A 12,996-nucleotide genomic window follows, 5' to 3' on the forward strand; every position below is an offset into this window, starting at 1 on the left:
CTTAAAAACGAGTGTTTCTGTGCTCCAGAGAAGCAGCGCAGAGAGCCATCCAGATGCTGGACAACTACGAGGTGCGCCCTGGGAAGTTCATCGGCGTGTGCGTGAGTCTGGACAACTGCCGCCTCTTCATCGGCTCCATCCCCAAAGACAAGAGGAAGGACGAGATCATCGAGGAGATGAGGAAGGTAAAGCAGACTCACTCACTGACCCACAGTTCCTGGTTTCCATATGTGATACCAGCATCTTTGTGTCCAAGCTTATTCCTCATCACTGCTAATGGAAATGGAGGAGGGTCAGACCGCTGTAAGAGGAAGAAGATGCTCTAAGTTAAAGTCTTACAGGTAGCAGATGGATCATTTCAGATTCAGTCTGGCCTGCTCTGCAGCTTTAATGCGTCCTCACTGTGGAAGCTTTGCTTCTTTGCAGAGTTTCGCGGCCACCTCTGTTTGAGCCTCAGCTGTCCGCTCTCTGCACAGCTGCTGTTTAATTCAGCAGTGATTGATCTGCTGCTTGGCAGCTTCCTCCACCTCCTCCTCCTCTCCGTCTTTGATGAAAAACCTGAAAAAATAGCTGAAAATATTCAGTAGAAAGATGGTTCCCCTACAGATATTTGTTTATAAACGTCATGTTAAAGATGGTAAAAATGGCCTCAGCGGGAAAGAGAGCAGAGCAGCCCACTGGCCGTCTGTTAGTTTGACACTGGGTTTTTGATGGGAGTCACATCTGTGCAGGACGCCTCCTGTTCTACTTTTATGGAGCTGGTTTGTGAATTTTATGATGATAAAACATAATATATATATATTGTTATTTCAAAGGGCTTTCTAACAGGACAAGTTAAGGCACTTTAAAATCAGATGATTCCTTTCACTCTCCCTGTCGTACTGTTTGCTCTCTTTTCTGAAGCAGTGTGTGTCTCTCAGATCTCAGTTTCTGCTACTCCCCCTCTGCGTCTATGTGTCCAGGTGACGGACGGCGTGGTGGATGCGATCGTGTACCCGAGCACCACAGACAAGAACAGAAATCGAGGTTTCGCCTTTGTGGAGTACGAGTCCCACAAAGCTGCAGCGATGGCTCGCAGGAAGCTCATTCCAGGTAGCCTTCCTCCTCGTCCTCCTCCTCCACGTGTTTCCTTCCTAACCTTTGAAGACATCTGTGTGTCCACTGTTTGTTTTCACTGTGCCGAGTCACACGTGTGCACCTGCAGCCTTTAAGCTGACTCAGTTCCTCTCAGCGTCCAGCAGAGGGCAGCACAGACTGACTTCTGGGTCCGAGGGTTTATAGAGGAAAGACAGCAGCTTCCAAAGCTCTGATCGTTTAAGCAGCAGAAGATGAGTTCACTGATGTAGAATCCACAGGAGTGCTCGAGTCTTTTAAAGCGATGATGTAAGAGAGAAAACAACCCAACCCGGCATGTTTGCTTTTTGTAACGGCAGAAGAAACATTCAGAACTCCACATGGGTTTGAACCCACAACCTTTTTGCTGTGATACAAGAGTACTGCAGAAACAAACTGCTGTAATGAATCTGAAGCAGGACAGATGGTGTGTCTTGCATTGATGAGTTCGGTCTGCAAAGACAAGGGGAGTGGCCAAGATTATTTATCTGTCACATACAAGTGCAACACGCAGTGGAATGTATCCTGACACACGATACATTAAGTGGATATATACAGAAGGACACTATGTGCAGTAAGTAGCATTACATGCAGAAAGTAAGTGAATTATGTACGTTAAGTGGATTAAATAAGACAGTCTGGAAATTTGAAACTGAAAATCTGAGAAAATACACATTGTGCAGACAATAGCACGTGTGCAGTTTCTGCATCCCACTGAACCTTTGAACCAAACACTGTAGGTGCCCAGAGGTGTAACCCAGCTGTGTGCAGAGGGGATGAGGTGTTATTGAAGGCTCCATGTGGCTGCTTTGAGGCACTGTGTTCACCTCCGCCTCTTTTTTTTTCTTTTGTCTTTATTTTTCACTTTTACTCATATTTAAAGCTCAAACTTTGGAAAAAATCACGTTCAGTGGCTCTAATAGTGCTAATCATGTTGGATAACTGAGCCGTGAGTATGAGAACACCCCTGCAGTGTTCCCCCCTTTGCCTCCTTTCCCCTCCCGATGAGTTTGCGCTGCTGTCCGGAGGTTCAGCTGGCTGTTTCCATTAAGCTATCGGTTCCCTCCTGTCTCAGCCCCTGGGCTGCATTGGACATTGATCCTTCAGTCAATCGATTCACCGGATTAACCACAAACATGTTCCCCAGCTGCTTATTTTATCTTCAAACTGCTGCTCCTGCAGATTTCCTGCACGGTGGAGTCGGACACCTGTCAAGCATGTGTTGATTCAGGGCAGCTACAGGAAACTGAAGGTATAAAACCGAGGTTATTACTCTAACCACCAGCAGCAACTTTAGAAGGGAAACAAAGATGAAAAGGTTTTTGTTCCCTTTAAAAAAATTTTTTTTAATGAAAGTGAGATTTAAAATGAGAATCACAATGGTGTGAAACAGGAAGTTAATCAGGAGGAAGAGGAGCCTCATCTGCTGAGAGCAACGTGAAAACTTCCTCTTTTTAACAGCCACCCTTATTATGTGTGTGTCCTGCCAGCGGAGAGCCAGCTGTGTGCGTGTTGTTCATTCATTGACGGGTTTAAACCGTCAGCACCCTCACGTTACAGTCACGTGATGCTGCTGTGTCCCGCAGGAACTTTCCAGCTGTGGGGTCACTCCATCCAGGTCGACTGGGCGGAGCCTGAGAAAGATGTGGATGAGGAGGTCATGCAGCGTGTTAGGGTCCTTTATGTACGTACACACACACACAAACACACACGTGTTTAGTTTGTTTGTTAGCAGTGTAGTGTCCACAAGTTTAAAGGTTAAAGTTAACCTTGAAAAAACAGTTTCAAGGAACCATGTTGAGTAATATATCATATGAAAACACAGAGCTGTCCAATGTACGCCCTACTACATCACAACGATGGCAACGTGTTATGATAAAAAACATAAAGTGTTGCGCTCTGCAAGTGCTCTTGTTGTCATAGATTTAACACCGTCTGTGACGCTGGATGTAAGAAGTGTTTACATTTTCTAAAGCTTGTTTAGCGCCATCTTTTTGCCGGTACAGAACGTGACACCACCTCGCTGGTTTGTTGGTTGCTACATTAGTTAATGTTAGCTAGCGACAGAACCAGTAATTGATTGGAAAACAAACTGAACTAATATTTGTCACTGTAGATTTAATGTAGGGTGATAAGTAGCTGAACTCTGATTGGTGGAAACAGGCCTGGATCTGGCTGCATCGTTTGTGACAATCCATCCTTTCCTAAACCTGACTTCAACCCTCGGTTTAGCGAGTCGGGCCTCAGCGAGTGTAACGAAAGCTGCGCTGTGCAGCAGAGGTCGGCGTGTGTTCAGGCAGAAACCCATGAAACACTCATCTGCCTCACCCATATCAAAGGTGAGCAGCAGCAGGAGCCGTTCACCCTCCAGGGGATCAATTACTGAGGAGGCTGAAACACTGAGGTGTGATCCGAGGCCAGCATGTACAGTGCGAGGGGTATTTTTAGCAAACCAAGCCCTCGACTCGAGAAAACCTGCTCGCAGCTGCTCCGTTCACTCGGCCTCTCATCAGCCACAGCGATGAAGTTTAGAGAGAAGTCGAGCAGAATCTGTTCGTCTGCACAAAATGTGACTGCTTGAGTTTGTTAAGACTTTTTCACTAACATTGGTGTTAGATGGAGTTTCAAAGACACTAATCAGGATGCTTTTTAATGTGCTCGGGTGGCTCTTGTTATACCTCTTCAGTCACCAGCTCCACTGTCTTCTGCTTCGGTTTGGCTGTAACAAAGACAGTAAATCTTTAAAACTCTAAAGGTGTTTGTAAGGAGTTCGATGAAGCTCACGTGTCCAAAACAGAAAGCTTGTTCCTGGATAAATCTGCAGCTCCACGGTAGTTGAGGCTTATCCTGCTGGTTTGCTGCATGCATCGCGAATGAGCTGGTTTTCAGTTCAGGTCTTCCATCTAGGGAATCTCAACCAAAACGTTCCCGATCATTTTACCATTAAGTTTAATGCACATCTCTGCATTAAACTGGGCTGAGTTTGCTGAGCATGTCATGGAAAAGTTGTGTGGCAGGACTTGGTAGATGGGCTTAACTAAATATACAAGTTTATCGCTGGCAAGAAGGCTAATTGAACAAAATAAAAAAGCAGAGCAAAGTAACTGAAACAACTGTTTATGGCCATAAGTTGTTTTTAGGTCTTAACAGGGAGGGTGTGTGTGCCTGTTTCATGCTTGTGCAGTTGTCTGACAACAAAAACAGGGAACAGCTTTATTCTGAATTCAGCTGCTCTAAAACACCATCGAGCTGCTAGAAAATAGCAGAGCCACAAAAGCTGCTGACACTAAACATACAGGAGCCTTTCTCTGTAATATTGTTGGGTCCCTACCGTACAATATAAAGCACCTTGAGGCGACTGCGGTTGTGATTTGTTTGAATTGAATAGAAAAATGCACAAAAAAACCATTTAAATTCATCTGTACTCAACACACGAGACCAAAAGGAAGCAAACAGAAGCAACGCGGCGAGCAGAGATGATGGGAAATCAATTAAATGATTTCTCAGCTTCGAGGCAAGCCATTGGGTACCGCTGATTGGCAGGGCAATAAATACTTTACCTAGGCAACCTAGTGTCCTGTATTGATAAACGGTTAGTGACAGAGCAAATCTACTTCCTATCTGGCTCTTCACTTAAACTCCCAGCACTTTCTGCCTGTCTGGATTTATTTTGTTATTCTGGTGATTTAATTGACACCATTTCCATCCAGAGTTGAGTTCCTCCTGGAAGTTTCCGAGGAATTTCCAGGCCAGACGAGAGAAATAATCTTTCCAGCTAATTCTGGGTCTAAGCCCAGAATTAGCTTGGTCTGGTCACAGTTAGTTTCCTGAAAAACCTGAAAAAACTAGGTGCATATCTCAGCCAGCTTCTCCTAACACTGCCCAACACTGGCTCCTTAAGAGCTTGTAAAAATAATAGAAGGCAGCTGCACTTGTTTAAGTTCGTGAAGACATTTCTACTCCCACCCAAGAGGCGCTTTCAGTTCTGAAACCAAAAGATGGAGTTTAAACTGTAGTTGAGTTTCTCCTCTTAGGTGGCTGTTAACCCTCTATTGATCACATGACCCACAATGTGTGAAAAAAGGCTTTAGCCATTATCATCACCGGGGGTTGAGACCACACTGTCATGTGACCTTTTGAGGTCACCTGAGGTAAGGTGTGAGTGGGGAAGCCTGTTTTCACTTCATCAGGTGAAATCATGACAAATAAAATGGTTCTGGGTCAAAACGTGGTGAGATCAACGAGGACATGTAATGCCACACGCCTTTTGTTTGATCATTTTTGAAAAGGTTTGACTAAAAATGTGAAGTCAAACATTTTTTTTGGTGCCAGAGGGTTGTTCCTGCTGCTGTTCGGACATGGTTACCAGGAATAAAAGTGATCTGCATCGTCTGTCTGCTGTGTGTTTTATTTCATTCTCTGCTTTCAAAGCCTGAGCAGCCACTTATCTCGTTTGTACTTCAGGTGCGAAACCTCATGCTGGAGACGTCGGAGGAAACTCTTCGTCAGGAGTTCTCCCGTTTCAAGCCGGGCTGCGTGGAGAGAGTCAAGAAGCTCACCGACTACGCCTTCGTCCACTACCGCTCTCGCAGCGACACCCTCACCGCGCTCAGCCTCATGAACGGAGCCCAGATCGACGGAGCCGCTGTGGAGGTGACGCTGGCCAAACCAGCGGGTGTCAAAGACGGAGGTGCAGCTGGCCGGAAGTGCGGCACCAGAGGTAGTCAGGGAGGAGGAGGAGGGAACGGAGGAAACGGGACATTTGGGCTGCACAAGAATGATGGAGGGATGATGGGAAGAGACCCAATGAGACTGGTGTCCCTGCCACTGACAAACCCCTTCTACAGTGGGAGTCGAGGTAAGTGGGGGAAAAAATAGAAATCTTTTATATGTTTGGGGGGGGTTTTGCCTCTTATGTAGAAGTGAAAGGTCGCTGGTACGATTCCAACCAGAGGCACAAAGTCTCCGGCAGGAAAAATAAGAAAATAATATTTAATTTGATAGTCTCAGGTTACCTTTTCTTTCAATTTCCAGCCTTTTTAATGAAGCCACTGGTGGGCTTTGCTTCTATAACCTGCATTTAATGTTGTAGTGACGTGAAAAAGACGGTCTTCTGCAGAGATCCACAGATTGGCATTATTAAAGGGTCTTGTGTCAATGACGTTTTCTCTCAAAGTGAAGTCCAAGGGTTAGGAGACAGAGGCAAGAGGCCAGGAGTTTTGAAATGCCCGGGGAAGATGAAGAAGCAGCTGTCAAAGTTTTGGCTCCCTTCAGTTATTTTTACTGAGTCGTCCAGTATTTGGAGCTGAGCCCCTCATGTACTCTTGTATTACTCGTGTGTAGGTCAAACACATGAGAGGCTAACTGAGCTAAAGTGAACATGGAGGGTGACTGCTGATTTCTTCTTTCCAATTTTTTTCACCAGTCAGTGATAAATTTGAACTTTTTAAGGACTTTAAGTCCCAAATAAACACAGTGAAAACTCTACAGAAAGCTCTGCTTTAAACAAAATCAGATGTAAACTTTGGCAAATGGACTGTTTTTTTTAAAGAGTGTTTTTTTTACTCTATGCAACATGCCTCATTCACACCAGCTTTCTATCTAACACTGTGAAATGACCGGACCCACACAGTGTACAGTTGTCATGGTTTCGGCTTTATTTTTGACCACAAGCGTCTTTTTATGTTTGGCACTGTCTTGTAGCCCGGAGCCAGCTCTCTCCGCTACACACAGCGCTCCACCAGTCTCTTTCATCACTTTAAAAGGGCAGCGAGTCATCAGTGCCATCATTATCACCTGTCCCCTCTGACATCCCGGCACCACCCCATGAGCTCACTGCACCACCTCTCCACTGCAGCAGGCCAGAGACCACATCCCTCCTACACACTCACATTCTTATAAACGCACCAGAGAGCAACTCGGGCTTCAGTTACTTTGGCATGCAGGCTGGATTAGTCTATGACCGGCTGTACCTCAACAGCCACTTTACCGTAGAAGTAGCATTATGCAGAAAATAGCAGATTTCACTGACAAAAATATGAAGTAATGTAAGGGAGAAGATTCGGCACATCTAAAAATGACAGCTTTTTATTCAGGTCACAGTCTGCTTCTCCTTTCTTTCAACTGCTGCCTTCAGTGGTCACAGCAGCGGACCGTCTACCTCCACCTCACCCTGTCTCTGTGGCCTTCCTCTTTTCCTCTTGCCTGGCAGCTCTGTCTCCACTATCTGCTCTTCACGTGTCCAAAACCATCTCAGCCTTGCCTTTTTAGCTTTTTAATTTCTTCAAACTGCTGCCCTGTCCCTCTGATGTACTCATTGATTATCTCGTCCATGTTGGACACGCCCTATGACAATCCACTGTCTTTTTGTCAGTGCTACCTTCTGCAAACCACACATCACAGCAGCTCTCTCTAATATCTCGTAAACCACCCCTGACTGCAGTCTCGTCTTCCCCTCTCCTTCTTTGGATGGTTGTCTCCGGGGATTTAAACTAATCCACCTTCACGTTCTCTGCTCGTTGCAGCTTCACTATTACGTGTCTCTCCCTCACATTAACAAACACATATTGTATTTGGACTTGGTTTCAGGACTAACTGGACTATTTTAATTTTACTGGAAAACCAGTAGGTTTTCTCTAAAGTCAAAATAACATTTACCTAAAAGTATTTTCTTTATATTTTTATTTAGTTTTAATTTTCACTAAAATTGAGTTTTTATTGTTATTTAAGTGAATTCTAATGTTTTATCACAACAACTTGTAATTGTTAGTTTAGTTTTACTTGGTATACTGTCGACTGATGATGATAAACCTGGGCCAGACTTTGTGATAGGAGCAGCAGAGTGGAGGATGAAGGAGAGGTTGCAGGTGGGGTGGGAGTGGAGACCACAACTGCATAATGAATCCAAAACATGCTAGAAAGTTCAACTTTAATCGAAAGCATTCATTAGCTGCAGCAGTTGTAGGGAGGAAAAAAAGAAGAATATTTGTTAAAACTTTTTAATGAGCAAAAACTAAAAACATATAAAGTCATCAGTTTAATGTATAATGGATTTTTTTTTTCCTCTGTGAGGAGTCAAATCAGTCCCCCCTTTTCAAAGTTTAACCGGCTGCGTAAAACTGTGAAGCTGGTTGTCAGACAGTTTTAAATATTTTCTGTGAAACATTGAACAATTTTCTGTCATTCTCAGTTCAATTTTAGATAGAACTGTGCAGCATAGATCTTCTCCTCATCTGTAGTTGATGTTTTATTTGTGAAATTGTTCATTTTCTGCATAATAACCACATCTCCCATCAGTTCTGATCGAATATCTCTCATAATAATCCAGCTGTAGATTAAAGTTTGGCTGAGTTTGTCACCAGTTTTAAACAGTTTTATGTTTCTCTTGTAGTCATTTGCTTCCTTGAGAATTAACCAAAGTACAGTGGAGCGAAAAAGTATTTATTCAGCCACCAACTTTGCAAGTTTTCCCACTTAAAAAGATGAGAGTGGCCTGTAATTTTCATCATAGGTATACCTCATCTATGAGAGACAAAATGAGGGGGAAAAAGTCCAGAAAATCACATTGTCTGATTTTTAAAGAATTTATTTGCAAATTATGGTGGAAAATGAGTCAACAACAAATACTGGCTGATGTTGATTTTGAGTACCATAGAACTAAGGTGCCAGTGTCTATATTAGTGGGTCACTGCTTGCTACAAACATACAGAATCCAGTTTGGGGATGGCAGTAGAGTAGTTTTATAAAATAGGAGCTTGTGCTCCAACTACAGAGCCTCCTCAGGAAATAGGTGAGTCTTACCCTCAGATTTAGGGGGTAACATCAAATCTCTGCTGGCAGTGGAGGAGTGGACCTACTCTGAAGCTCGAGCATGTTTTCACTGCGTGTTGTCAGTAGGGATGGGTATCGTTTAGGTTTTATCCGATACCGGTGCCAAACCGGTACTTTTGAAATGGTGCCGGTGCTCAAACCGGTGCTTAAAGAATGGAGAACACAAAATTGGTCCAAAAACCTCTCATGTTCAGCTGTTTTTTTTTTTTTGTTTTTTTTTTTTTGTAAAAAGATAACAATGTTAGCCTTTTCTGCAGCTATAGGGGATTTATGGCATCACTCTAGGCTGGAAGCAGTGCTTAAACAATGGAAAAAACACAAACTTTGTCCAAAAACCTCTCATGTTCAGCTGTTTCCCTCTTTTTCTTTGGTCATTTTAGCCTTTTTGGCCAGGGTGAAGGGAGTATCTGTCATCAAACAAGAAGACAGCCGCATGTAGCTACGACGGTGTTTGCTAGTTCACCTTACATGCATTAATGTAACAACGTGGTTAGCCTACTCAACGTAAATTACACACGAACAACATTAAGCTACTCATGCAGAGAAGAACGGCTGCTGCTGCCATCATCATCCGTCATCATTTCTGCTACGTCGCTATGCGTCGCCAGGTGTTTCATCAGATTTGAGGAGTTACCTCCTTTGCACAGTATCACCTTAAAGCACTTGTTGCAGGCTGCTGAGTTTGCATCTTTTGCTGTGAAGTACAGCCAGACTTTTGACCACTTAGCCTTGGGCATTGTTAATATGTAGCTCTGCTCTAAAAGAACGTACGTACCTGGACCCGCCTACTATCCTCGGAAACGTAAAGTGATTGGCTAGAATTCAAAGTGTATGACATCTCAGGAAAAAAAAGCACCGAAATGTGCGCTGCTTTTCGGTCTGGTTACTACCGTTTATGTCAGATACCGGTACCCATCCCTAGTGTTGACTCCACCAGAGTTGGCCCAACCTCAGTAGTACACCACAAAACCTTTAATTAATGGGTTGTCCAGCCACCACCTGTTCACATGAGATCATCATGGTAATGACCAAAACAATAACATCGCAGATACAAGCATCCTCCACACTGTCTGGTCTCAGCCTCAGGGTGAGAAGCTGGAGTTCCAGGTGAGGTGGGGAAGGCCTCTGGTCAGAATCCTTCAGGAGGTTTTACCACAACTGAGAGTAAAACCTGGATTAGACCCAGAACTCTGTGTCTCACCTGACCTGGGAGCACATCAGCACATCACATAAGAAAACTGGCCTTACTATTCATAAGGATATGTTTAATAACCACGTTCTGTTTTACCAGGAATGTATTAGTCAAACCAAATCTGCTTATTACTCTGCTATTGTCTACTCAAGTGAGAACTCTACCAAGACCCTTTTCTCACTATTCAACTCTTTTAACAGGCCACCTGATTCTCTCCCTGCTCATCTCTATTCATCTAACTTCTGTGATGCTCTAATGCTATTCTTTATTGATAAAATTCATAAAATACACTTAGACCTGGACCCTAATGCTCAATGTAGCTTCTCTGTCCTAACTTCTCCCCCTTCTCACTTCCTCTCTGTTTTTCAACTTCCATCCTTAGTTGATATTGCTGATCTCATCCATAAATCAAAGCCTTCTACCTGCCAGCTCGATCCTATCCCCACTGTCCTCGTCAAAGCCTGCTTACTCCCTCTCCTTCCCCTCATATCTGCTATTATTCACTCTTCACTCACCACTGGAACTGTTCCTGCTTCCTTCAAAGTTGCTGCTATTACCCCAATTCTGAAAAAAACTGGTCTAGATCCCAACAACTTTAATAATTTTCGTCCTATCTCCAATCTACCATTTCTCTCAAAAATCCTTGAAAAAATAGTTGCTTCACAAGTCCATCTTCACCTAACTGATAATAACCTTTATGAACAGTTCCAGTCTGGCTTTCGTCCTCTACATAGCACTGAAACTGCTCTTATAAAAATAACAAACGACCTTCTTATAGCAGCTGATTCTGGTCTCCTCTCCATCCTTATCCTTCTTGATCTGAGTGCAGCTTTTGACACCATCTCTCATCCCATTCTCCTTAGCAGATTAGCTTCTATTGGTCTCTCTCACACTCCACTAGCCTGGTTTAAATCATACCTATCTGACCGCACTCAGTTCATTCAATTAAAATCCTTCACTTCTCAGCTTTCTCCTTTATCCACTGGGGTGCCCCAGGGATCTGTCCTCGGGCCCCTTCTTTTCATCATCTACCTTCTTCCACTCGGACATATTTTTCGTAAATATAATATTCAGTTCCACTGCTACGCCGATGACACCCAGCTCTATCTCTCTACCAAACCTGACTCTACTCTTCCTCCACCCTCCCTCATCCTCTGTCTAGCTGAACTTAATTCTTGGTTCTCCTCCAACTTTCTTAAACTCAACAGCAATAAATCGGAACTTCTTCTGGTTGGCACTAAACGACTGCTATCCAGAATTAACAATTTCTCTCTCACCATCAATAACTCGCTGGTCCCTATCTCTCCCTCTGTGAAAAGCTTGGGTGTCATTCTCGATAGCACATTATCCTTTAACTCACATATCAATAATATTACACGTGCAGCATATTTCCAACTCCGTAACATTAATCGCCTCCGCCCCTTCCTCACACCTCACGCCACTGCCATTCTCATCCATAATCTTGTTATCTCTAGAATTGACTACTGCAACTCATTATTATTTGGCCTCACACAAAAATCTATCAACAAGCTCCAACGTGTCCAGAACTCTGCTGCCCGTATTATTACTAGGACTTCTTCTACCCACCACATCTCCCCAATCCTGAAGCAACTTCACTGGCTCCCGGTCAAATTTCGCATCCATTTTAAAATAATTCTGTATACATTCAAGGCTATTCATTCTCTCTCTCCACCGTACCTCTCTGACTTATTACAGATGAAGCTCCCATCCCGCTGCCTCAGATCTTCATCTTCTCTTTCTCTCTCTGTTCCCTCTGCTCGTCTGATCACAATGGGAGGGAGGGCCTTTAGCTGCTCTGCCCCTCGACTTTGGAATTCCCTACCCCCGGACCTCAGAAATATTAGTTCATTCTCTCTTTTTAAGTCCACCCTCAAAACTCATCTGTTTAAAATGGCCTATTCTTAAATTTCTGTATGTTTTAACTTTTATCTTCTATTTTTACCATTGTGTATATTTCCAGTTTTTATCTGTTGTACAGTGTCCTTGGGTGCTTTGAAAGGCGCTATTTAAATAAAATGTATTATTATTATTATTATTATCAGGATCTCCCAGGATGAACTGGGAGTGGTGGTGGGGAAAGGGGTCTAAAATGGTCAGTTTACCCTCTTGTCAATGCGACCTCACTTCAGATAAGGAGAAGGAAATGGATGGATGTCCAGGTCTGCTTGTTCATACACAGCATGCGTTTTGACTTGCAGATAAATTCTCAAAATATGGCATTAACTATTTATTTCTAAAATAATTCCCATTTCTAACAGGAAATCATGTGTAGTGCCAAACAATCAATATCCCCTCCCCGGGAGAGTAGAAAGTGCTTTCTGCTGTCAGAATAAACTCTTCTGGACCGCTTGCGGCTTTCTAATGAGCTGCACTTTGTTTTTATTTTTCCCTTTTTTGTAACACAGGGTCATTCTGTTTCTTCACTCTGCCAGGAAAATAAGCCTAGATTGTTCTTCCTGTACATATGAGCAGGTTTTGACTGTGTCTCATCCATTACAAACCACATTTATCAAGCCTCTCACATATATTGAGAAAGCCGCAATAATAATCTGGTGTCAGAGTACGAGCTGATGTTCCCTCATGCTCGTGGCGATTTTCTGAAAATGAGAAAAGTTTGTGAGTTAACTCTGCTATAAATGGGCTGTGAAATATTTATGATGGGAAGATGTCAGAAAGAGACGAGGATATGGAGAGATGAAGTGGTTGTGAGAGAGAGAGAGAGAGAGAGAGGTTTCATTTGGGGAGGGTTCAGATCTTGTCCACTGTCCACATTCAGCCACACACAGTCTTTTCTCTCCATTTCAGGAAGGCGTCAAGTTGGTTTATTTCTGTAGAAGATT

The 12,996-nt window shown here is 43.5% G+C and overlaps 1 protein-coding gene across 3 annotated transcripts in view; it reads left to right on the forward strand.

Annotated features, from left to right (window-relative positions):
• Nucleotides 1-12,996, forward strand: part of rbm46 (RNA binding motif protein 46) — a 42,126-nt gene that overhangs the window by 2,038 nt on the left and 27,092 nt on the right. For all 3 annotated transcript variants that reach the window (XM_085448079.1, XM_085448072.1, XM_085448086.1), the window contains exons 4-7: nt 29-185; nt 963-1,092; nt 2,700-2,797; nt 5,578-5,971. In XM_085448079.1, coding sequence (XP_085304205.1) covers nt 29-185; nt 963-1,092; nt 2,700-2,797; nt 5,578-5,971 — 779 coding nt within the window. The remainder of the gene's footprint in view (nt 1-28; nt 186-962; nt 1,093-2,699; nt 2,798-5,577; nt 5,972-12,996) is intronic.

The sequence above is a fragment of the Copadichromis virginalis genome, linkage group LG3 (genome assembly GCF_057382275.1).
Source record: "Copadichromis virginalis isolate Kocher_CV1m ecotype Utaka linkage group LG3, C_Virginalis_male_GT1.1, whole genome shotgun sequence".
Taxonomy (NCBI): Eukaryota; Metazoa; Chordata; class Actinopteri; order Cichliformes; family Cichlidae; genus Copadichromis; species Copadichromis virginalis.